We start from the raw sequence: 25,472 nt of genomic DNA on the forward strand, positions 1-25,472 counted from the left end.
TCAACTACCCATACGCTAGGGGGTGTTATTGCCTAAGAAATTAGCATCATTACTATTAAGGGTTAACTGTCAATAACTGGTCTTAAACCCACATTCCACACTTGACGTATGGAGCCATAATTAACAAACAGGGATTATTTTTGACATATAAGTAATTAAAACCTGGATTCTCATAGACATCTTGGGAACTACCTAGACATCCAAATTTATTGGAGAGATAACAATACCATGGAGGTCTCTTTCACACAGACGTGTGAATCTCCCTGTCTGTCTAGTCTAGGTAATTGATTGTAAGTTACAATAACACTGAGCAATGCTCCCTATGAGAATCATATATAAGATAATAGATATATATACTGATGTCTTTTACAATACTAACAGTATATGACAATATCATATGTCCTACTGATTACCATATATATTATATGGTAAAGAACTCATTTTCGTTCGGATGAGACATAATTATTTCACAGTTTCTCTCAACTCCCTTTCTCTCCTTTCACCCCCCTTTGCCTTGGCTGAATTGTAGTAGGGTCGTCTAGAGAGTGTAACTAGTCCCCTAATCTGTCTGTTTTATCTAAACAGCCATAAATATCTAAAGAGACAACAAGTATTCTCTCAGACTGGCACTTTTTGTAGAGATGTAACTTTAGAATTGTGGCCTACTTAGATTATACGCAAAATGGCCGACATCATGCTATTAAACATATTAAACATAGTGATTCATTTTTGGGGCGTAGAATTATCACAACACTATTATATGCTTATATTGTTATATTGGACGTATTATATGTTTATATTGTTATATTGGACGTATTATATGTTTGTATTGTTATATTGGACGTATTATATGTTTATATTGTTATATTGGACATATAATGGGGAGATTTGTCAAAACCTGTCTAGAGGAAAAGTTGCTGAGTTGCCCATAGCAACCAATCAGATCGCTTCTTTCATTTTTGAAACTGCCTCTGAAAAAAAAAGAAAGAAGCGATCTGATTGGTTGCTATGGGCAACTAAACAACTTTTCCTCTGAACAGGTTTTGATTAATCTCCCCCATTATATGTTTATATTGTTATATTGGATGTATTATATGTTTAAATTGTTATATTGGATGTATTATATGTTTATATTGTTATACTGGACGTATTATATGTTTATATTGTTATATTGGACGTCTTATATGAATATTGTTATATTGGATGTATTATATGTTTATATTGTTATATTGGACGTATTATATGTTTATATTGTTATATTGGACGTCTTATATGAATATTGTTATATTGGATGTATTATATGTTTATATTGGACGTATTATATGTTTATATTGTTATACTGGACGTATTATATGTTTATATTGTTATATTGGACGTATTATATGTTTATATTGTTATACTGGACGTATTATATTCTTATATTGTTATATTGGACGTCTTTTATGAATATTGTTATATTGGATGTATTATATGTTTATATTGTTATATTGGACGTATTATATGTTTATATTGTTATATTGGATGTATTATATGTTTATATTGTTATATTGGACGTATTATATGTTTATATTGCTATATTGGATGTATTATATGTTTATATTGGATGTATTATATGTATATATTGTTATATTGGATGTATTATATGTATATATTGTTATATTGGATGTATTATATGTTTATATTGTTATATTGGATGTATTATATGTATATATTGTTATATTGGATGTATTATATGTTTATATTGTTATATTGGATGTATTATATGTATATATTGTTATACTGAATGTATTATATGTTTATATTGTTATATTGGACGTCTTATATGCTTATATTGTTATATTGGTCGTATTATATGTTTATATTGTTATATTGGACGCATTATATATATATATTGTTATATTGGACGTCTTATATGCTTATATTGTTATATTGGACATATATATTTATATTGTTATATTGGACGTATTATATGTTTATATTGGACGTATTATATGTTTATATTGTTATATTGGACGTATTATATGTTTTTATTGTTATACTGGACATATTATATGTTTATATTGTTATATTGGATGTATTATATGTTTATATTGGACGTATTATATGTTTATATTGTTATATTGGACGTATTATATGTTTTTATTGTTATACTGGACATATTATATGTTTATATTGTTATATTGGATGTATTATATGTTTATATTGTATGTATTATATGTTTATATTGTTATATTGGACGTATTATATGTTTATATTGTTATATTGGACGTCTTATATGCTTATATTGTTATATTGGTCGTATTATATGTTTATATTGTTATATTGGACGCATTATATATATATATATTGTTATATTGGACGTCTTATATGCTTATATTGTTATATTGGACATATATATTTATATTGTTATATTGGACGTATTATATGTTTATATTGGACGTATTATATGTTTATATTGTTATATTGGATGTATTATATGTTTATATTGGACGTATTATATGTTTATATTGTTATATTGGATGTATTATATGTTTATATTGTTATATTGGACGTATTATATGTTTATATTGTACGCTTTATATGTTTATATTGGACATATATGTTTATATTGGACGTATTATATATTTATATTGTTATATTGGATGTATTATATATTTATATTGTTATATTGGATGTATTATATGTATATATTGTTATATTGGACGTATTATATGCTTATATTGTTATATTGGATGTATTATATGTATATATTGTTATATTGGATGTATTATATGTATATATTGTTATATTGGATGTATTATATGTTTATATTGTTATATTAGATGTATTATATGCTTATATAGTTATATTGGATGTATTATACAGTCATGGCCATAAATGTTGGTACCCCTGAAATTTTTCTGGAAACTTAAGTATTTCTCACAGGAAAGTATTGCAGTAACACATGTTTTGCTATTCACATGTTTATTCCCTTTGTGTGTATTAGAACTAAACCAAAAAAGGGAGGAAAAAACAGCAAATTGAACTCCAAAAATGGTCTGGACAAAATGATTGGCACCCTTTCAAATTTGGAAAAATAAGATTGTTTCCAGCATGTGATGCTCCTTTAAATTCACCTGGGACATGTAATAGGTGTGGGCAATATAAAAATCACACCTGAAAGCAGATAAAAAGGAGAGAAGTTCACTTAGTCTTTGCATTGTGTGTCTGTGTCACACTAAGCATGGACAACAGAAAGAGAAGAGAACTGTCTGAGGACTTGAGAACCAAAATTGTGGAAAAATATCAACAATCTCAAGGTTACAAGTCCATCTCCAGAGATCTAGATTCGCCTTTGCCCACAGTGCGCAACATTATCAAGAAGTTTACAACCCATTGCACTGTAGCTAATCTCCCTGGGTGTGGACAGAAGAGAAAAATTGATGAAAGGTGTCAACGCAGGATAGTCCGGACTGTGGATAAGCAGCCCCAAACAAGTTCCAAAGATATTCAAGCTGTCCTGCAGGCTCAGGGAGCATCAGTGTCAGCGCAAACTATCCGTCGACATTTAAATGAAACGCTATGGAGGAGACCCAGGAGGACCCCCACTATGGAGGAGACCCAGGAGGACCCCACTATGGCAGGAGAGCCAGGAGGACCCCACTATGGAGGAGACCCAGGAGGACCCCACTTCTGACACAGAGACATAAAAAAGCAAGACCACATTTTGCCAAAATGAACTTGAGTAACCAAAATCCTTCTGGGAAAACGTCTTGTGGACAGATGAGACCAAGATAGAGCTCTTTGGTAAAGCACATGATTCTACTGTTTACCGAAAATGGAATGAGGCCTACAAAGAAAAGAACACAGTACCTACAGTGAAATATGGTGGAGGTCAGTGATGTTTTGGGTTGTTTTGCTGCCTCTGGCACTGAGGGCCTTGAATGGGTACAAGGCATCATGAAATTTGAGGATTACCAACGGATTTTGGGTAACACTGTACAGGCCAGTGTCAGAAAGCTGGGTTTGCGTCCGAGATCTTGTCTTCCAGCAGGACAATGACCCCAAACATACGGCATAGAGCACCCAGAAATGGATGGCAACAAAGCGCTGGAGAGTTCTGAAGTGGCAGCAATGAGTCCAGATCTAAATCCCATTGATCACCTGTGGAGAGATCTTAAAATTACTGTTGGGAAAAGGAGCCTTCCAATAAGAGAGACCTGGAGCATTTTGCAAAGGAAGAGTGGTCCAACATTCCGGCTGAGAGGTGTAAGAAGCTTATTGATGGTTATAGGAAGAGTGGTCCAAAATTCCGGCTGAGGTGTAAGAAGCTTATTGATGGTTATAGGAAGCCACTGATTTGTAATTTTTTTTGCAAAGGGTGTGCAACCACATATTAAGTACAGGGTGCAAATAATTTTGTCCAGCCCATGTTTTGAGTTTGGTGACATTATGTCCAATTTGCTTTTTATCCTCCCTTTTTTTTTGTTTAGTTCTAATACACACAAAGGGAATAAACATGCGTATAGCAAAACATATGTTACTGCAATCCTTTTCTGTGAGAAATACTTAATTTTCTCGAAAAATTACAGGGGTGCAAACATTTACAGCCATGACATATTATATATATATATGTAAGTATTACTGTCAACTATCCTATGTACATGGTTAATATATAGATGTGCTCTGAATTGGCTTCTCCCCTGTGTGAGTTTTTTGATGCTGAAGAAGACCTGATTTCCGAGAAAAACATCTCCCACATTCTAAACATGAAAATGGCTTCTCTTTTGTGTGAGTTCTTTGATGTACAGCAAGAATTGATTTCAGGATAAAACATTTCCCACATTCTGAGCATGAAAATGGCTTCTCCCCTGTGTGAGTTCTTTGATGTCCGATAAGACTTAATTTCCGAGTAAAACATTTCCCACATTGTAAACATGAAAATGGCTTCTCCCCTGTGTGCATTCTTTTATGTTGGACAAGATATGATTTATCAGTAAAACATTTCTCACATTCTGCACATGAAAATGGCTTCTCTCTTGTGTGAGTTCTTTGATGTTTAACAAGATCTGATTTCTGGGCAAAACATCTCCCACATTCTGAACATGAATATGGTTTCTCTCCTTTGTGAGTTCTCTGATGTACAACAAGACCTGATTTAAAAGTAAAACATTTCCCACATTCTGAACATGAATATGGCTTCTCCCCTGTGTGAGTTCTTTGATGTACAACAAGGTCTGATTTCTGAGTAAAACATTTCCCACATACTGAACATGAAAATGGCTTCTCTCCTGTGTGAATTCTTTGATGTTGAACAAGACCTGATTTAAAAGTAAAACATTTCCCACATTCTGAGCATGAATATGATTTCTTTCCTGTATGATCTCTTTCATGTCCAACACCCCTTCTGTGACCTTTATTTTGCTGAACATCCTGTGATGACTGAGAAGACAGGACCTGTATATAAGGATGAGATGACAGATCTTGGCTGTGAAGGGCTGAGGGTGTATCTGGGATAATGGAATGTTCTTCATATGTATCTTGTGTGATATCATCATCTGCTTTATAATCTGAAGATATAAGATTCTCCTCTGATCTCCTGGTACAAGAATCTGCAGAGAATAACACAGATTTTATTATCAGTATTAACCCCTTAACGACCCAGGAAATTTAAGCTTTTGTGTTTTCTTTTTCCCCCTCCTCTCCTCATAGCCATCACTCTTTTATTTTTCCATCTACACTGGGTTTGAGAGCTTTTATTTTGTGGGACCGATCTTATATTGTATTAACTGTGCATTAATATACAAGTCCGGTCCATACGATCACAGAGATATCTAATTTGCATAGTTTTTGTTACTGTCACAGAACTAGAGACTATAACCAAAGTATCAGACTAAATCAGGATCACAGAAAGACACTAAAATATAACTTTTAATTATCATCACTAAAACAACAAAATCAAAGAAAACCACCCAAAAATTGTAAATGTTAATCCAAAACAAACTTAAAGGGATTCTCCGGTGCTTAAACATCTTATCCCCTATCCAAAGGATAGGGGATAAGATGCCTGATCGCGGGAGTCCTGCTGCTGGGGACCCCCGGGATCATGCACGCGGCACCCCATTTGTAATCAGTGCCCGAAGCGTGTTCGCTCCGGGACTGATTACCGGCGACTACAGGGCGGGTGGCGTGTGACGTCACGCCTGCGCCGGCGTGTGGCGTCACGCTCCGCCCCGCAATGCAAGCCTACGGGAGGGGGCGTGATAGCTATCATGCCCCCTCCCGTAGGCTTGCATTGAGGGGCGGAGCGTGACGCCACACAGTGATATAAATGATTACTCAGAGAACAGCAGTATCTTGTACTTGCTTAGGATAGCTCCAACCAATCTGGAGACTTGTCAGGTCTGGGATCTTACAGATAAAAAGCTAAAGGCAAGATGGGGGATAAGGGGATGGGGACAGGGGGGATGGGCCTAGGGATCAAATGGCCTATGGATGTGTGGCCGTTAACTATATACCCCATAACTCAGGGCCCTGATACTACCCCTGACCCTAGGCGGAGTGAACGTCCTGATAAGGAACCTACCCCTAGTTGCCTCCACTCTCCCTGAATAAACACACGCAGGAGGCTGACTATCTCACTATATGATGCTATCTAGATAAATGGATAGGAGAAGGAAAGGATTGACCTATGGTCACAATACCAAATTAAATCGTGGTTATGAAGTCCGGTAGTGACCTGTGTGGTGACTCCTTCCTGGTCTATCTGAAGATTATTGCTGCAATCTAGAGCAGTTAGCAGCAAAAAATCATGATACTAGTATGTATAAGATAGATGGAATGATGTCAAGATGATCAATCTGACTATCCGGCAGCATCATACTATTCACCATCCTACCATCACAATGCCATCCGTTGCCCCCATTGTCCCCTGATGACCAGGGCAAGAAACGCGTTGTGACTTCTTTGAATTCAGAGACTTGCCAGGTTTTGGGTCTAAAGCTAAGTATTTCTTGACAACCCCTACAAGCTCTATCTCCCATACATTTTGGTGGGCTGAGATTGTCTATATTTGGCTGTATTTTAGGAGTCTGGTTAATTTTGGCTTCTTCTGTCAGCTCTCTATATAGATGTACATTTTGTCTCCATCTGATAGACTGAAACCGAGTGATAGGTTTATATCCTTGTTTTTTATAACATCTCTTTACAGCAGCCATAGAATTATCAAACCTGTTACACTTTTTCGTTTGATATGTGTATACCATCTTTTTTAGATTGTAGCAGGTGGCTAAGTTAATATACCGTATTTTTCGCCATATAAGACGCACTTTTTCTTCCCCAAAACTGGGGGGGGGGGGGGGGGAAAGTTGGTGCGTCTTATATGGTGAATACACACACCTATCGGGTCGGTCCCTGCGGCCATCATCGGCCGGGACCTGCGGCTAATACAGGACATCACCGATCGCGATCAAAGCTGACCGCCGCGTCTGAAGCCAAAGTGACACTAACCCGGCTGCTCAGTCGGGCTGTTCGGGACCGCCGCGGTGAAATTGCGGTGTCCCGAACAGCTTACAGGACACCGGGAGGGACCTTACCTGCCTCCTCGGTGTCTGCTCCGTGCCGGGATCCCCTGCATGGTTGGCGCTCTCCTTCTACGTCATCACGTCGTCGCGCACGCCTTCCTGTCATCCAATAGGAGCGGCGTGCGTGGCGACGTGATGGAGAGCGTGGATCCCGGGGAAAAAGACGTCCGGAGCGTCGGGGACACCACGGGGACGTGGCGACAGCGATGGAGCGACATCCATGGCATCGGTGACGGGTCCGGAGGGGGAAACAGATCAGTACTACCTCCTATACCAGTGGTCTTCAACCTGCGGACCTCCAGATGTTGCAAAACTACAACTCCCAGCATGCCCGGACAGCCAACGGCTGTATGGTTACATGCTGCAGCCCCTTGACTTAGTCCGTTCAGTTGGTACACACCCTGACGGTCTACTTTTGATTGACTCCTATGTCAATACCTCCTCTGATGACACTGCCGTAACAGGCGATAGAAACGCGTTGGGAGACTCAGTCGCCATCATTGGATGACTGAAGGAGTAACTATTTGCTGGGTGACCCCAAGTGATTTGTCACATCAGCTTGATTGTGCTTTGATGTAGCACACTTTTTTTCATGGTTGGATGTGCTTGAATTATACTATAGCACTCCTAGCTTGGATATAATTATATTTGCTTTTAGCAGTTATAATTTGGATCAAAGATTATCGAGTACATGCACGGAACGGCACTGATTGTACTTTCTACTTTTATTGAGTATATATTAAAAGTGATGTTTTAAGCCACCTCTATTCACTGGTGTTGGTCAGTTGGTGATTATTAGTTACATGGGTACTCCGGTGGAACCACAATTTTTTTTTTTTTAGATCACCTGGTCCCCAAAAGGTCAACAGGTTTCTAAATTACTTTATATTTAAAAATCTTAATCTTTCCAGAACTTATAAACTGCTGTATGCTCCAGAGGAAGATGTGTAGTTCTTTTCAGTCTGAACACAGTGCTCTCTGCTGCCACCTCTGTCCAGGTCAGGAACTGTCCAAAGTAGGAGAAACTCCTTATAGCAAACCTCTCCTGCTCTGACCAGCTCCTGACACGGACAGAGGTGTCAGCAGAGAGCACTGTGGTCAGACAGAAAGAACTACACAACTTTCTCTGCAGGATACGACAGCTGATAAGTACTAGAAGGATTAATATTTTCAAATAAAAGTAATTTACAATTCTGAATAATGTTCTAGCACCAGTTGATTAAAAAAAAAACATTGTTTTCTATCGGAGTACCCCTTTAAAAAAAATGTCATAAACAATTATTATAATCGGTGACTGAGCAGAATCTGTGACTGTACTTTACATTTAGTGGTTACTACTCACCTGGGCAGGTACCTGTAGGAATGTCCTCCTTATACTGCTCATCACCGCTCACATCTGTCTCTTCTTCTTCTTTTATGTCTGTAGTATTACGATATATCAGATCTTTCCCTGTAGGAATGTCCTCCTTATACTGCTCATCACCGCTCACATCCGTCTCTTCTTCTTCTTTTACTACTATGTTTAAAGCATTAATATAGTTCAGATCTTTTCCTGTAGGAATGTCCTCTTTATACTGCTCATCACCGCTGACATCTGTCTCTGGAGCTTTAATATTGTTCAGATCTTCACCCTGATTCATAAGATGAGGAAGAAATATTGTATACTGTATAATGTCCCAGCATTCCCAGCAGTGTCACCTCTCCAGTCATCACCAGACCCCTCCACTACTGTATAATGTCCCAGCAGTGTCACCTCTCCAGTCATCACCAGACCCCTCCATTACTGTATAATGTCCCAGCATTCCCAGCAGTGTCACCTCTCCAGTCATCACCAGACCCCTCCATTACTGTATAATGTCCCAGCAGTGTCACCTCTCCAGTCATCACCAGACCCCTCCATTACTGTATAATGTCCCAGCAGTGTCACCTCTCCAGTCATCACCAGACCCCTCCATTACTGTATAATGTCCCAGCAGTGTCACCTCTCCAGTCATCACCAGAACCCTCCATTACTGTATAATGTCCCAGCAGTGTCACCTCTCCAGTCATCACCAGACCCCTCCATTACTGTATAATGTCCCAGCAGTGTCATCTCTCCAGTCATCACCAGACCCCTCCATTACTGTATAATGTCCCAGCAGTGTCACCTCTCCAGTCATCACCAGACCCCTCCATTACTGTATAATGTCCCAGCAGTGTCACCTCTCCTGTCATCACCAGACCCCTCCATTACTGTATAATGTCCCAGCAGTGTCACCTCTCCAGTCATCACCAGACCCCTCCATTACTGTATAATGTCCCAGCAGTGTCACCTCTCCAGTCATCACCAGACCCCTCCATTACTGTATAATGTCCCAGCGGTGTCACCTCTCCAGTCATCACCAGACCCCTCCATTACTGTATAATGTCCCAGCAGTGTCACCTCTCCAGTCATCACCAGACCCCTCCATTACTGTATAATATCCCAGCAGGGTCACCTCTCCAGTCATCACCAGACCCCTCCATTACTGTATAATGTCCCAGCAGTGTCACCTCTCCAGTCATCACCAGACCCCTCCATTACTGTATAACGTCCCAGCATTCCCAGCAGTGTCACCTCTCCAGTCATCCCCAGACCCCTCCATTACTGTATAATGTCCCAGCATTCCCAGCAGTGTCACCTCTCCAGTCATCACCAGACCACTCCATTACTGTATAATGTCCCAGCAGTGTCACCTCTCCAGTCATCACCAGACCCCTCCATTACTGTATAATGTCCCAGCAGTGTCACCTCTCCAGTCATCACCAGATCCCTCCATTACTGTATAATGTCCCAGCAGTGTCACCTCTCCAGTCATCACCAGACCCCTCCATTACTGTATAATGTACCAGCAGTGTCACCTCTCCAGTCATCACCAGACCCCTCCATTACTGTATAATGTCCCAGCATTCCCAGCAGTGTCACCTCTCCAGTCATCACCAGACCCCTCCATTACTGTATAATGTCCCAGCAGGGTCACCTCTCCAGTCATCACCAGACCCCTCCATTACTGTATAATGTCCCAGCAGGGTCACCTCTCCAGTCATCACCAGACCCCTCCATTACTGTATAATGTCTCAGCAGGGTCACCTCTCCAGTCATCACCAGACCCCTCCATTACTGTATAATGTCCCAGCAGTGTCACCTCTCCAGTCATCACCAGACCCCTCCATTACTGTATAATGTCCCAGCAGTGTCACCTCTCCAGTCATCACCAGACCCCTCCATTACTGTATAATGTCCCAGCATTCCCAGCAGTGTCACCTCTCCAGTCATCACCAGACCCCTCCATTACTGTATAATGTCCCTGCATTCCCAGCAGTGTCACCTCTCCAGTCATCACCAGACCCCTCCATTACTGTATAATGTCCCAGCAGGGTCACCTCTCCAGTCATCACCAGACCCCTCCATTACTGTATAATGTCCCAGCATTCCCAGCAGTGTCACCTCTCCAGTCATCACCAGATCCCTCCATTACTGTATAATGTCCCAGCAGTGTCACCTCTCCAGTCATCACCAGACCCCTCCATTACTGTATAATGTCCCAGCAGTGTCACCTCTCCAGTCATCACCAGACCCCTCCATTACTGTATAATGTCCCAGCGGTGTCACCTCTCCAGTCATCACCAGACCCCTCCATTACTGTATAATGTCCCAGCAGTGTCACCTCTCCAGTCATCACCAGACCCCTCCATTACTGTATAATGTCCCAGCAGTGTCACCTCTCCAGTCATCACCAGACCCCTCCATTACTGTATAATGTCCCAGCAGTGTCACCTCTCCAGTCATCACCAGACCCCTCCATTACTGTATAATGTCCCAGCAGTGTCACCTCTCCAGTCATCACCAGACCCCTCCATTACTGTATAATGTACCAGCAGTGTCACCTCTCCAGTCATCACCAGACCCCTCCATTACTGTATAATGTCCCAGCAGGGTCACCTCTCCAGTCATCACCAGACCCCTCCATTACTGTATAATGTCCCAGCAGTGTCACCTCTCCAGTCATCACCAGACCCCTCCATTACTGTATAATGTCCCAGCAGTGTCACCTCTCCAGTCATCACCAGACCCCTCCATTACTGTATAATGTCCCAGCAGTGTCACCTCTCCAGTCATCACCAGACCCCTCCATTACTGTATAATGTCCCAGCAGTGTCACCTCTCCAGTCATCACCAGACCCCTCCATTACTGTATAATGTCCCAGCAGTATCACCTCTTCAGTCATCACCAGACCCCTCCATTACTGTATAATGTCCCAGCAGTGTCACCTCTCCAGTCATCACCAGACCCTCCATTACTGTATAATGTCCCAGCAGTGTCACCTATCCAGTCATCACCAGACCCCTCCATTACTGTATAATGTCCCAGCAGTGTCACCTCTCCAGTCATCACCAGACCCCTCCATTACTGTATAATGTCCCAGCAGGGTCACCTCTCCAGTCATCACCAGACCCCTCCATTACTGTATAATGTCCCAGCAGTGTCACCTCTCCAGTCATCACCAGACCCCTCCATTACTGTATAATGTCCCAGCAGTGTCACCTCTCCAGTCATCACCAGACCCCTCCATTACTGTATAATGTCCCAGCAGTGTCACCTCTCCAGTCATCACCAGACCCCTCCATTACTGTATAATGTCCCAGCAGTGTCACCTCTCCAGTCATCACCAGACCCCTCCATTACTGTATAATGTCCCAGCATTCCCAGCAGTGTCACCTCTCCAGTCATCACCAGACCCCTCCATTACTGTATAATGTCCCAGCAGTGTCACCTCTCCAGTCATTACCAGACCCCTCCATTACTGTATAATGTCCCAGCAGTGTCACCTCTCCAGTCATCACCAGACCCCTCCATTACTGTATAATGTCCCAGCAGTGTCACCTCTCCAGTCATCACTAGACCCCTCCATTACTGTATAATGTCCCAGCAGTGTCACCTCTCCAGTCATCACCAGACCCCTCCATTACTGTATAATGTCCCAGCAGTGTCACCTCTCCAGTCATCACCAGACCCCTCCATTACTGTATAATGTCCCAGCAGTGTCACCTCTCCAGTCATCACCAGACCCCTCCATTACTGTATAATGTCCCAGCAGTGTCACCTCTCCAGTCATCACCAGACCCCTCCATTACTGTATAATGTCCCAGCAGTGTCACCTCTCCAGTCATCACCAGACCCCTCCATTACTGTATAATGTCCCAGCAGTGTCACCTCTCCAGTCATCACCAGACCCCTCCATTACTGTATAATGTCCCAGCAGTGTCACCTCTCCAGTCATCACCAGACCACTCCATTACTGTATAATGTCCCAGCAGTGTCACCTCCCCAGTCATCACCTGACCCCTCCATTACTGTATAATGTCCCAGCAGTGTCACCTCTCCAGTCATCACCAGACCCCTCCATTACTGTATAATGTCCCAGAAGTGTCACCTCTCCAGTCATCACCAGACCCCTCCATTACTGTATAATGTCCCAGCAGTGTCACCTCTCCAGTCATCACCAGACCCCTCCATTACTGTATAATGCCCCAGCAGTGTCACCTCTCCAGTCATCACCAGACCCCTCCATTACTGTATAATGTCCCAGCATTCCCAGCAGTGTCACCTCTCCAGTCATCACCAGACCCCTCCATTACTGTATAATGTCCCAGCATTCCCAGCAGTGTCACCTCTCCAGTCATCACCAGACCCCTCCATTACTGTATAATGTCCCAGCATTCCCAGCAGTGTCACCTCTCCAGTCATCACCAGACCCCTCCATTACTGTATAATGTCCCAGCAGTGTCACCTCTCCAGTCATCACCAGACCCCTCCATTACTGTATAATATCCCAGCAGTGTCACCTCTCCAGTCATCACCAGACCCCTCCATTACTGTATAATGTCCCAGCAGTGTCACCTCTCCAGTCATCACCAGACCCCTCCATTACTGTATAATGTCCCAGCAGTGTCACCTCTCCAGTCATCCCCAGACCTCTCCATTACTGTATAATGTCCCAGCAGTGTCACCTCTCCAGTCATCACCAGACCCCTCCATTACTGTATAATGTCCCAGCAGTGTCACCTCTCCAGTCATCACCAGACCCCTCCATTACTGTATAATGTCCCAGCAGTGTCACCTCTCCAGTCATCACCAGACCCCTCCATTACTGTATAATGTCCCAGCAGTGTCACCTCTCCAGTCATCACCAGACCCCTCCATTACTGTATAATGTCCCAGCAGTGTCACCTCTCCAGTCATCACCAGACCCCTCCATTACTGTATAATGTCCCAGCAGTGTCACCTCTCCAGTCATCACCAGACCCCTCCATTACTGTATAATGTCCCAGCAGTGTCACCTTTCCAGTCATCACCAGACCCCTCCATTACTGTATAATGTCCAGCAGGGTCACCTCTCCAGTCAGCAGCTCCATCATCTTGTTGATGAGTTCTCGGATCTTCTGTTCATCCATTTCCTCATGTATCAGGGAGTTAGGTGGGGGCCCCGGGATTGGGCTCAGGGTTCTTCCCCATCCTTCACACACAGGGGCCCGACAGCGCCCACTAGAGGACTTCTTCACTACTGTGTAATCCTGTGTATGGAGAGACACATTAATATCACTACATACATTCCCAGAATCCCTCACCTCTCCAGTCATATCCATCTGTTTTTACATAGATAAGAATGAGGTCATGTGACATCACTCCCAGAATCGCTCACCTCTCCAGTCATATCCATCTGTTATTACATAGATAAGAATGAGGTCACGTGACATCACTCCCAGAATCCCTCACCTCTCCAGTCATATCCATCTGTTATTACATAGATAAGAATGAGGTCATGTGACATCACTCCCAGAATCCCTAACCTCTCCAGTCATATCCATCTGTTATTACATATATAAGAATGAGGTCATGTGACATCACTCCCAGTATCCCTCACCTCTCCAGTCATATCCATCTGTTATTACATAGATAAGAATGAGGTCATGTGACATCACTCCCAGAATCCCTCACCTCTCCAGTCATATCCATCTGTTATTACATAGATAAGAATGAGGTCATGTGACATCACTCCCAGAATCCCTCACCTCTCCAGTAAGCCGGAAGAGTATCTGTAGGGTGAGGTTTATGATCCTGTTGGCCATCTTGTTCCTGTCTCTCTCCATGGTTGATGGGTCATCCAGGAGAATTCTCTTATATAGAAGATATCAGCAGAGGATCCTGGATTGGAGAAACCTGAAGGGAAGAAGAGGAGACGATGATAAACCGCACCAGATTCTATGGAGAAATAAAACCCATTTCCTGGAGATAATCTGGGGAAACATCTGAGGAGACATTATAGTCACAATGATTTCGGATGAGTTCTCCTCTATGATGACGTCCTCGGAAATTTACCAGAAAATCTTTCAGAATCTTTGGCGGATCACTAAAACGTAGAAACTAATAGGGTGGTTCTACATGGACCACTGTTTGCATAAACAAATCATCCAGCATATAAATATCAAAAAAGTGAGAACATAAGAGTCTCCGGATGTGCTTAAAATATAACTTTTACTAGTAGCAATTAAAATTATTAAACTATTATAGGTGTTGATTCATGAAATAGCCAAATGGCAAAATTAAACAGAGAAGAGTGCTATTTAATGGATAATTGCTGAGCCCAGCCAACATCCCTATTGCACAATCACAGTTAAAATGTAAGATAAATAGACAGCCAGCACAGTCACTGGATACGGTACGTAGCAAGAACTTGATATTATGATAGAATTTCCACCAACGCGTTTCTGCCACCGTTCACAGTGGCGTCATCAGGGAGGAATATATAGCTATCTTCTATTGTCCAAATAGGTACCACAAAATGTATAGAAATCAATTTATGTATATGCCAAAGAAACCTAAAAAGGAAAGCATAATACCAATCTTATATACAGACAGTGGAATCAGGCATGTAGCATATTGGTAACTTATAGTCAGTATCACCGCCTGTGGAGAAAAGAAATATGCAGATCCACTGTCTATATTCAGAATCCTGCGATCCACCTAGAAAAAAAGGCAGGAAAAAACTCTTTCACAATTGTGTCCTGTAAGAGAGCAAGATCCATAGAACTGTACAGTGACAGTCTATAGTACTCACGTTGGCCACAAGTCCCACGTTGACCACATTTAAAGCAGCCTTTTGTTGGTGACATGCGACCCAGCCAGTGTTGTGCTACAGAATCCATTTGTCGAAGATGGCTGTGGACAAGCATGTCACCAAGACTGCGGCCTCTTCTCTATGTTATTTGCGGGGTGTTGGTAATAATTTCCTTTAGATCTGGGTCTACCTTCAAAATGTCCCAGTGTTTCGTGATAATCTGCCGTATAGGGATCAAATATTTATCATACATGCCTATGATTCTGGCAGGAGTTGAATTAGTGGCAAATTCACTATTTTGTTTAGGCACCAACAGTTCACTCCGTGGTCTCATAGAGGCCTCTCTCTGAGCCTTATTTAATACATAATCTGGATATCCTCTGTTGCGAAATCGCTGTTTCATAATTTGTGCTTCTTTTTTGTAATCATCTGGGCGGGAGCAATTCCTCCTGAGGCGGAGGAACTGTCCCTTCGGGATCCCCCTTTTTAGGGGGCCCGGATGACAGCTCTTCCACCTCAGGAGGTTGTTTGAAGAAGTGGCTTTACGAAAGATGGTACTCTGCAGAGTTCCATCTCTCTCCCTAATTATGCTGACATCTAGAAAGTTGAGAATCCTTTCTTGTATCTCAAATGTAAAGAAAAGGCCTATATTATTGATATTAATCGCCTGTACTAACTGTCTAAAGGTATCTTTAGTCCCCTTCCAAAGAACAAACACGTCATCGATAAAACGTAACCAAATTAAGGCATGCTCACTGAAATGTTCCCTATCATCTGAGAAGAGGGTGGTGGCCTCCCACCAGCCCAGGGTGAGGTTTGCATAGCTGGGGGCACAGGGGCTCCCCATTGCAGTCCCCCTGAGCTGGTGGTAGACTCGGCCTTGAAATAAGAAATAATTGTGAGTAAGTACGAACTTAAGTAATTGAAGAACAAACGTGTTATGTTCCTGGAAGGGGGCACCTCTCATATCTAAAAAATATGCTGCTGCCCCTAGCCCAACATGATGGTGTATAGAAGAGTAGCGGGCTTCTACGTCTATGCTAGCCATGATGGTCTCATTATCAATGGTGACGCCCTCTATATGTTGGAGCAGATCCATAGTGTCTCTTAAGTAGGAGGGTAAAGAGAAGACAAATTGGCGTAGGATTTTATCAATGTAGATGCCCACGTTTTGCGAGATACTGCCCGCCCCAGATACTTTGGGGCGTCCTTTTAGGGGAATAAGACCCTTATGTATTTTGGGTAATGCGTAAAACAAAAACACAAAAACACTTTCGGGCTTGCCAATATGTAATTAAGACATATACAATACCACATCATCACGAACGGATTACCATCCCACACTATATAAATTGCTCCTCAAAAGGAGTAATCTATATAGCTATGTGTCCTTGTCCCATGTTCTATGTGGGAAAAACAAGTAGGGAATTCAAGAAAAGAATCTTAGAGCACATTGGGAACATTAGGAATTCTCGAGAGACTTCAGTTGCCAACCACATGAATCATTTCCATGGAGGTACCTTACACCACTTGTCATTTGTTGGAATTGAAAGGGCATTTATATCTGAGAGAAAGGGGGACTTGGATAGAATATTGCTGCAGAAAGAATGTCGCTGGATACACAGGCTAAATACAGTGACCCCTGCTGGTCTTAACGAGCAGATTCAAAATGGATGTTTTTTACAGATTTTTTTTTGATATATATATATAACTTGTTCCAGTTGGTCCCACACAGGATGACCTGTAGGTAGTCAGGGACGGCTGTAGTCAGCCGGGAGGAGTGAGTGGTCATCCATTCTAATTAGGGTCAACTAGAGGTTTCTAGGAGGTTCCTGTGCGGGACCGCCCTTTTAGGGCGGCCACCCCGCCTAGGCTTAGGGCTCTTTTAATTAGGGTTTACCAGGTACATCTTAGGTCCCCTAGAGCCATGCAATAATTCCCTCCTCCCTATCCAACTAGGACAGCCCACTCCTACGGTGTGTGGGACCAGCGTGGGACTTTCTGAGCAAATACTGCTCTCGTCCTTTCTATAATATAAACTCCCCCCCCCCGTATCTCTCCTTCGTTGGCTCATCTATTCCCTCTCTCTGCATAGAAGTCACATAGTACTTTCTTTTTAATAGTACTACCATCTTCTTGTTCCTCAATGTCCTTTACTAATGATTGTGGTTAGACTTTATCTGCCTTATTAAACAATTAAAATAGGACTTTACCTCATTCATGATCGGTCCTTTACTAACTGGAATCCCTGTTGCGAAGTCGCTGTCCGTGCTGCGATAATATTTAATCCTTCTCTCTATATGCACACTATATTAGGCACGAATGGGTTAATCTGCCCCTTATGCCTTTTAATATTATCATTGATGCGGTTGCTTTAAGTGGTCCAAGGCTAGACTTACCTGACACTTTATCTTCTATATACACCGCCCGAGCCGCGATTGTCCTGCGCTGTCAATCGCATTTGAATGCGCACGCCCCTTCAGTAATGGTGTCACTCGGTGGGCGTGGTCAGCGCGTATTTAATCGGCATTGGGCGAATGTGATGTCAGACGCCATCTCCTCGCTGGAACCCGCGAGTGAGCCAGTAATCCCCGGCTCCCTGCAGGATTGCAGGTGTCTCACGTTTTTACTCTACTGATCCGTTGAAACCGTGAGTACTATAGACTGTCACTGTACAGTTCTATGGATCTTGCTCTCTTACAGGACACAATTGTGAAAGAGTTTTTTCCTGCCTTTTTTTCTAGGTGGATCGCAGGATTCTGAATATAGACAGTGGATCTGAATATTTCTTTTCTCCACAGGCGGTGATACTGACTATAAGTTACCTGGGGCAATATGCTACATGCCTGATTCCACTGTCTCTATATAAGATTGGTATTATGCTTTCCTTTTTAGGTTTCTTTGGCATATACATAAATTGATTTCTATACATTTTGTGGTACCTATCTGGATAATAGAAAGATAGTTATATATTCCTCCCTGATGACGCCACCGTAAACGGTGGCAGAAACGCGTTGGTGGAAATTCTATCATAATATCAAGTTCTTGCTACGTACCGTATCCAGAATCTTTGGCGGAAAAGAATCAAATACAGAAGAACAAACACAGACAACACGAAAAGAAAGACAAGAAGGTAAACGTAAAGAAAAGAGAAGGAAAAGGGAGGATAGAGGGTGAAGGGAAACAAGGGGGGAGGAGCATAAGGCGGGAATGGACGACCAATCACATGACCCAGCAATATAGCAGAGAACGCGCTGGAGGACACAACAGGACGGCGACTCCACAGGATCCTGGAATCACATCCACGGGGGCCACGTCTGGTAGAATCTATCATGAGACTCATGGATGGCGACTAATCTATCACCTTGGACACCAGAGCCGGAGGAGATGGGAAGATTTATAGGATGTGGGAGATGAAGGGTTAATGTATCATTTTACTATATTTTATCTATAGATTAATGTCTGTCCCCTCCCTCAGAGAGAGAAGAAGATGTCTGGGGGCGGAGTGCACCTTTAACCCCTTAAGGACCAGGCCATTTTATACCTTAAGGACCGGAGCGTTTTTTGCAATTCTGACCACTGTCACTTTAAACATTAATAGCTCTGATGCTTTTAGTTATCATTCTGATTCCGAGATTGTTTTTTCGTGACATATTCTACTTTAACTTAGTGGTAAAATTTTATGGTAACTTGCATCCTTTCTTGGTGAAAAATCCCAAAATTTGATGAAAAAAATGAAAATTTTGCATTTTTCTAACTTTGAAGCTCTCTGCTTGTAAGGAAAATGGATATTCAAAATATATTTTTTTTGGGTTCACATATACAATATGTCTACTTTATGTTTGCATCATAAAATTTATGAGTTTTTACTTTTGGAAGACACCAGAGGGCTTCAAAGTTCAGTAGCAATTTTGAAATTTTTCACAAAATTTTCAAACTCACTATTTTTCAGGGACCAGTTCAGTTTTGAAGTGGATTTGAAGGGTCTTCATATTAGAAATACCCCATAAAAGACCCCATTATAAAAACTACACCCCCTAAAGTATTCAAAAAAACATTCAGTAAGTGTATTAACCCTTTAGGTGTTTCACAGGAATAGCAGCAAAGTGAAGGAGAAAATTCAAAATCTTCATTTTTTACACTCGCATGTTCTTGTAGACCCAATTTTTGAATTTTTGCAAGGGATAAAAAGGAGAAAATTTTTACTTGTATTTGAAACCCAATTTCTCTCGAGTAAGCACATACCTCATATGTCTATGTTAATTGTTCGGCGGGCGCAGTAGAGGGCTCAGAAGGGAAGGAGCGACAAATGGTTTTTGGGGGGCATGCCGCATTTAGGAAGCCCCTATGGTGCCAGGACAGCAAAAAAAAAACACATGGCATACCATTTTGGAAACTAGACCCCTCAGGGAACGTAACAAGGAGTAATGTGAACCTTAATACCCTACAGGTGATTCACGACTTTTGCATATGTAAAAAAAATATATATTTTTTTTACCTAAAATGCTTGGTTTCCCAAAAATTTTACATTTTTAAAAAGGGTAATAGCAGAAAATACCCCCCAAAATTTGAAGCCCAATTTCTCCCGATACAGAAAACACCTCGCATGGGGGTGAAAAGTGCTCTGCTGGTGCACTACAGGTCTCAGAAGAGAAGGAGTCACATTTGGCTTTTTGAAAGCAAATTTTGCTCTGGGGGCATGCCGCATTTAGGAAGCCCCTATGGTGCCAGAACAGCAAAAAAAAAACACATGGCATACCATTTTGGAAACTAGACCCCTCGGGGAACGTAACAAGGGGTAACGTGAACCTTAATGCCCTACAGGTGTTTCACGACTTTTGCATATGTAAAAAAAAAAAAATTTTTTTAACCTAAAATGCTTGTTTTCCCAAAATGTTTACATTTTTAAAAAGGGTAATAGCAGAAAATACCCCCCAAAATTTGAAGCCCAATTTCTCCCGATTCAGAAAACACCCCATATGGGGGTGAAAAGTGCTCTGCTGGCGCACTACAGGTCTCAGAAGAGAAGGAGTAACATTTGGCTTTTTGAAAGCAAATTTTGCTCTGGGGGCATGCCGCATTTAGGAAGCCCCTATGGTGCCAGAACAGCAAAAAAAAAAAACACATGGCATACCATTTTGGAAACTAGACCCCTCGGGGAACGTAACAAGGGGTAATGTGAACCTTAATACCCTACGACTTTTGCATATGTAAAAAAATATATATTTTTTTTACCTAAAATGCTTGTTTTCCCAAAAATTTTACATTTTTTAAAAGGGTAATAGCAGAAAATACCCCCCAAAATTTCTCCCGAGTACGGCGATACCCCATATGTGGCCCTAAACTGTTGCCTTGAAATACGACAGGGCTCCAAAGTGAGAGCGCCATGCGCATTTGAGGCCTAAATTAGGGACTTGCATAGGGGTGGACATAGGGGTATTCTACGCCAGTGATTCCCAAACAGGGTGCCTCCAGCTGTTGTAAAACTCCCAGCATGCCTGGACAGTCAACGGCTATCTGGCAATACTGGGAGTAGTTGTTTTGCAACAGCTGGAGGCTCCGTTTTGGAAACAGTGGCGTACCAGACGTTTTTCATTTTTATTGGGGAGGGGGGTTGTATAGGGGTATGTGTATATGTGGTGTTTTTTACTTTTTATTTTATTTTGTGGTAGTGTAGTGTAGTGTTTTTAGGGTACAATCACATGGGCGGGGGTTCACAGTAGTTTCTCGCTGGCAGTTTGAGCTACGGCAGAAAATTTGACGCAGCTCAAACTTGCAGCCGGATACTTACTGTAATCCTCCGCCCATGTGAGTGTACCCTGTACGTTCACATTGGGGGGGGGGGGGGGAACATCCAGCTGTTGCAAAACTACAACTCCCAGCATGTACGGTCTATCAGTGCATGCTGGGAGTTGTAGTTTTGCAACCGCTGGAGGCTCCGTTTTGGAAACAGTGGCGTACCAGACGTTTTTCATTTTTATTGGGGAGGGGAGGGGGGCTGTGTAGGGGTATGTGTATATGTGGTGTTTTTTACTTTTTATTTTATTTTGTGGTAGTGTAGTGTAGTGTTTTTAGGGTACAGTCACATGGGTGGGGGTTCACAGTAGTTTCTCGCTGGCAGTTTGAGCTACGGCAGAAAATTTGACGCAGCTCAAACTTGCAGCCGGATACTTACTGTAATCCTCCGCCCATGTGAGTGTACCCTGTACGTTCACATTGGGGGGGGGGGGGGAACATCCAGCTGTTGCAAAACTACAACTCCCAGCATGTACGGTCTATCAGTGCATGCTGGGAGTTGTAGTTTTGCAACCGCTGGAGGCTCCGTTTTGGAAACAGTGGCGTACCAGACGTTTTTCATTTTTATTGGGGAGGGGAGGGGGGCTGTGTAGGGGTATGTGTATATGTAGGGTTTTTTACTTTTTATTTTATTTTGTGTTAGTGTAGTGTAGTGTTTTTAGGGTACAGTCGCACGGGCGGGGGTTCACAGTAGTTTCTCGCTGGCAGTTTGAGCTGCGGCAGAAATTTTGCCGCACCTCAAACTTGCAGCCGGATACTTACTGTAATCCTCCGCCCATGTGAGTGTACCCTGTACGTTCACATTTGGGGGGGGGGGGGGGGAACATCCAGCTGTTGCAAAACTACAACTCCCAGCATGTACGGTCTATCAGTGCATGCTGGGAGTTGTAGTTTTGCAACAGCTGGAGGCACACTGGTTGTGAAACACCGAGTTTGGTAACAAACTCAGTGTTTTGCAACCAGTGTGCCTTCAGCTGTTGCAAAAGCTACAACCCCCAGCATGTACGGACAGCGGAAGGGCATGCTGGGTGTTGTAGTTATGCAACAGCTGGAGGCATACTACTTTGGCTGGGGATGCTGGGGATTGTAGTTATGCAACAGCTGGAGACACACTGGTTTGCTACTTAACTCAGTGTGCCTTCAGCTGTTGCAAAACTACAACTCTCAGCAGTCACCGACAGCCAACGGGCATGCTGGGAGTTGTAGTTATGCAACCAGCAGATGCACCACTACAACTCCCAGCATGCACTTTAGCTGATTGTGCAAGCTGGGAGTTGTAGTTACACAACAGCTGAAGGTACACTTTTCCATAGAAAGAATGTGCCTCCAGCTGTTGCAAAACTACAAGTCCCAGCATGCCCATAAGGGCATGCTGGGAGTTGTGGTGGTCTGCCTCCTGCTGTTGCATAACTACAGCTCCCAGCATGCCCTTGTCACTCACCTCCAACGATCCAGCCGCACAGGTCAGTCCCTCGTCGTCTCCGCCGCCGCTGCTCCTGGGGCCCCGATCCCAACATTGAGGCCGGGGATCGGGGTCCCCAGCACCCGGGGTGCACGTCCCGCACCCGCTCACGTCCTCCGGAAGAGGGGCGGAGCGGGTTGCGGGAGTGACACCCGCAGCAGGCGCCCTGATTGGTCGGCCGGTAATCCGGCCGACGAATCAGGGCGATCGTGAGGTGGCACCAGTGCCACCTCACCCCTGCTGGCTCTGGTTGTTCGGGGCCGTCTCTGACGGCCCCGATCAGCCAATAATTCCGGGTCACCGGGTCACTGGAGACCCGATTGACCCGGAATCCGCCGCAGATCGCTGGACTGAATTGTCCAGCGATCTGCGGCCATCGCCGACATGGGGGGTCATAATGACCCCCCTGGGCGATATGCCCCGATGCCTGCTGAACGATTTCAGCAGGCATCGGGGACCGGCTCCGCTCCAGATGGTTGCGGGGGGCCGGTAAAACACATGACGTTCTCATACGTCATGTGTCCTTAAGGACTCGGAAATGGAGACGTATGAGAACGTCATGTGTCCTTAAGGGGTTAAAGGGGTTCATTGTGTTAAGTCACAGCCACACCCCCTCATGATGTCACAGCCACACCCCCTCATGATGTCAAAGACACAACCCCTCGTGAAGTCACAGCCACACACCCTCATGATGTCACAGCCACACCCCCTCATGATGTCACAGCCACGCCCCCTCATGATGTCACAGCCACACCCCTCATGATGTCACAGCCACACCCCTCATGATGTCACAGCCACACCCCTCATGATGTCACATACACACACCCTCATGATGTCACAGCCACACACACCCTCTTGATGTCACAGCCACACCCCCTCCATTCATGTCTATGGGAGGGGGCGTGTCGGCAGAGCCTGGATCCACAGAGGAGTCGGCCCAGTTCTCCATAAACCTCCTTCTACAAGATGGCGGCGGCCGGGGAGACATGTGGACACCGCGGGGAGAGAACCAGAAGGAGAAGAAGAACCTGACATATTAGAGGTAAAGACATAACAGGAATAGGGCCACAAGGACAGGAGGGCGGGGCTTCTAGCTGGGGGCCAACTGGGCGGAGATATAGGAAATGAGTAAAGATGGCGGAATAACACAAACAGCAGCAGAAACAAGACAATATATTAACCCTTCTCTCACCAGGAGCAAAGATAAAATAATATTAAAGTAAAAACCACAAAAAATACAGAAATCAGGGGATGAGGGGATCGGCCTCTATATAGGGGAGGGGGTGCGATTAACCCTTGTAAGGTTTTATTGTCAGTACAATGCATGGGTCATACCAGTGTGCGGGGGGGAGGAATATACCATCTGTGCTGCTGGAGGGAGATAAGAGAATCCTGACAGGGAGAGAACACACATACCTGTATCTGTAGAGGAGCCGTGTGCTTACAGGACCTGCGATGATGTCACCGTCATGTGATCAGTCACATGGAGGAGGAGTCACATGATCAGGGGCTGCTGCTCTAGGCTCATCTGCTCAGTGTATTCAGGACTCTGCAGTCACATGACCATTATCACAGGTCCTTCACACACAATCTCTTCTATCTAGCACTGCTGAGCTCCGCCCACTTCTGTCACATGATCCTTCCCACAGGTCCTTTAGCCACAGTCACATCTATACTGCTAAATTTTCCTCCAAATGTACTGGTCACATGATTGTGACATCATCACAGGTCCTACACCTCCAGCATGTAGCAGATACAGAGCAGGTCCTGGTGGGGCAGTCACTGCTGTTGTGTTGTGTGTGGAGATCTCTCAGAGCAGCAGCCTCTGATCATGTGACTCCTCCTCCTCCATGTGACTGATCACATGATGGTGACATCATCGCAGGTCCTGTAAGCACACGGCTCCTCTACAGATACAGGTATGTGTGTGCGGTCACCATCAGATCAGGATTATTGGGGATGTTTATTATTAACCCTTAAGGACACGATGTATATTTACATTCTGTGCCTCATATGGGACTTTGAGGTGAACTCAGGAGCTATAAGCAGCCAGGACTCACCACTAATGACGCTCATCTCCATTAACCCTTTAGATTCCATGATCAAAGTCGATTGCAGGATCTAAAATTAGTAAAATGCAGTTGTTGGGGGGCGGAGTCTAGATCAGCTGAGATGACGGCCGGAGGGCCCCTTACCATGTTCTGTGCTCAGTTCGGTGCTCTAAGTATACAGACACCTCCACAGCCTGTATAAGCCGAGCACCGATAACACTGATCACTATGGCAGAGCGTTATTCAGGGTTTGTAATAGAAGCCCCTCCCCTAATAAGTTTATATCCCATTTTTGTAATAAAATAATGTAGGTGGGCGTGGCTTAGACATGGCGCTGTGCGGTTGTTTTTCTAGGGAGCGCCGTGCCGACCAGCGGTTGTTTCCTGATTTCCTGCCTATACTGCCCCCCAGGGGATGTCTGGATGGTGAAGGTATCAGGTCACTTACCCGCCCATCCTGTCA

At 43.6% G+C, this 25,472-nt stretch overlaps 1 protein-coding gene across 2 annotated transcripts; it reads right to left on the bottom strand.

Annotated features, from left to right (window-relative positions):
- Positions 1-4,534: 4,534 nt before the first annotated feature.
- LOC130323603 (oocyte zinc finger protein XlCOF7.1-like) lies at positions 4,535-24,500 on the bottom strand. 2 transcript variants are annotated; one of them, XM_056553170.1, is made up of 5 exons: positions 24,376-24,500; positions 14,656-14,803; positions 13,978-14,157; positions 8,905-9,193; positions 4,535-5,591 (listed from the first exon to the last, which is right to left on the bottom strand). In XM_056553170.1, the coding sequence occupies exons 2-5, from the start codon at positions 14,731-14,733 to the stop codon at positions 4,648-4,650; spliced, it is 1,491 nt and encodes a 496-aa protein (XP_056409145.1). In that variant the 5' UTR covers positions 14,734-14,803; positions 24,376-24,500; the 3' UTR covers positions 4,535-4,647. The 2 variants fall into 2 exon arrangements, with proteins under 2 accessions (XP_056409145.1, XP_056409146.1); XM_056553171.1 differs by lacking the exons at positions 14,656-14,803; positions 24,376-24,500 and adding an exon at positions 14,360-14,430.
- Between the last annotated feature and the right edge of the window lie 972 nt (positions 24,501-25,472).

Source organism: Hyla sarda, unplaced genomic scaffold, assembly GCF_029499605.1.
Source record: "Hyla sarda isolate aHylSar1 unplaced genomic scaffold, aHylSar1.hap1 scaffold_2517, whole genome shotgun sequence".
Classification (NCBI taxonomy): Eukaryota; Metazoa; Chordata; class Amphibia; order Anura; family Hylidae; genus Hyla; species Hyla sarda.

Bases quoted from the DNA above. Each gene is read 5' to 3' on its own strand.
- LOC130323603 (XM_056553170.1), bottom strand. From the start codon at position 14,733: ATGGAGAGAGACAGGAACAAGATGGCCAACAGGATCATAAACCTCACC. The intron at 9,194-13,977 runs GTGACCCTGCTG...CTTATGAATCAG, and splicing joins TGGAGCTGCTGACTGGAGAG to GGTGAAGATCTGAACAATAT. The intron at 5,592-8,904 runs GTGAGTAGTAAC...TATTCTCTGCAG, and splicing joins TCCTACAGGTACCTGCCCAG to ATTCTTGTACCAGGAGATCA.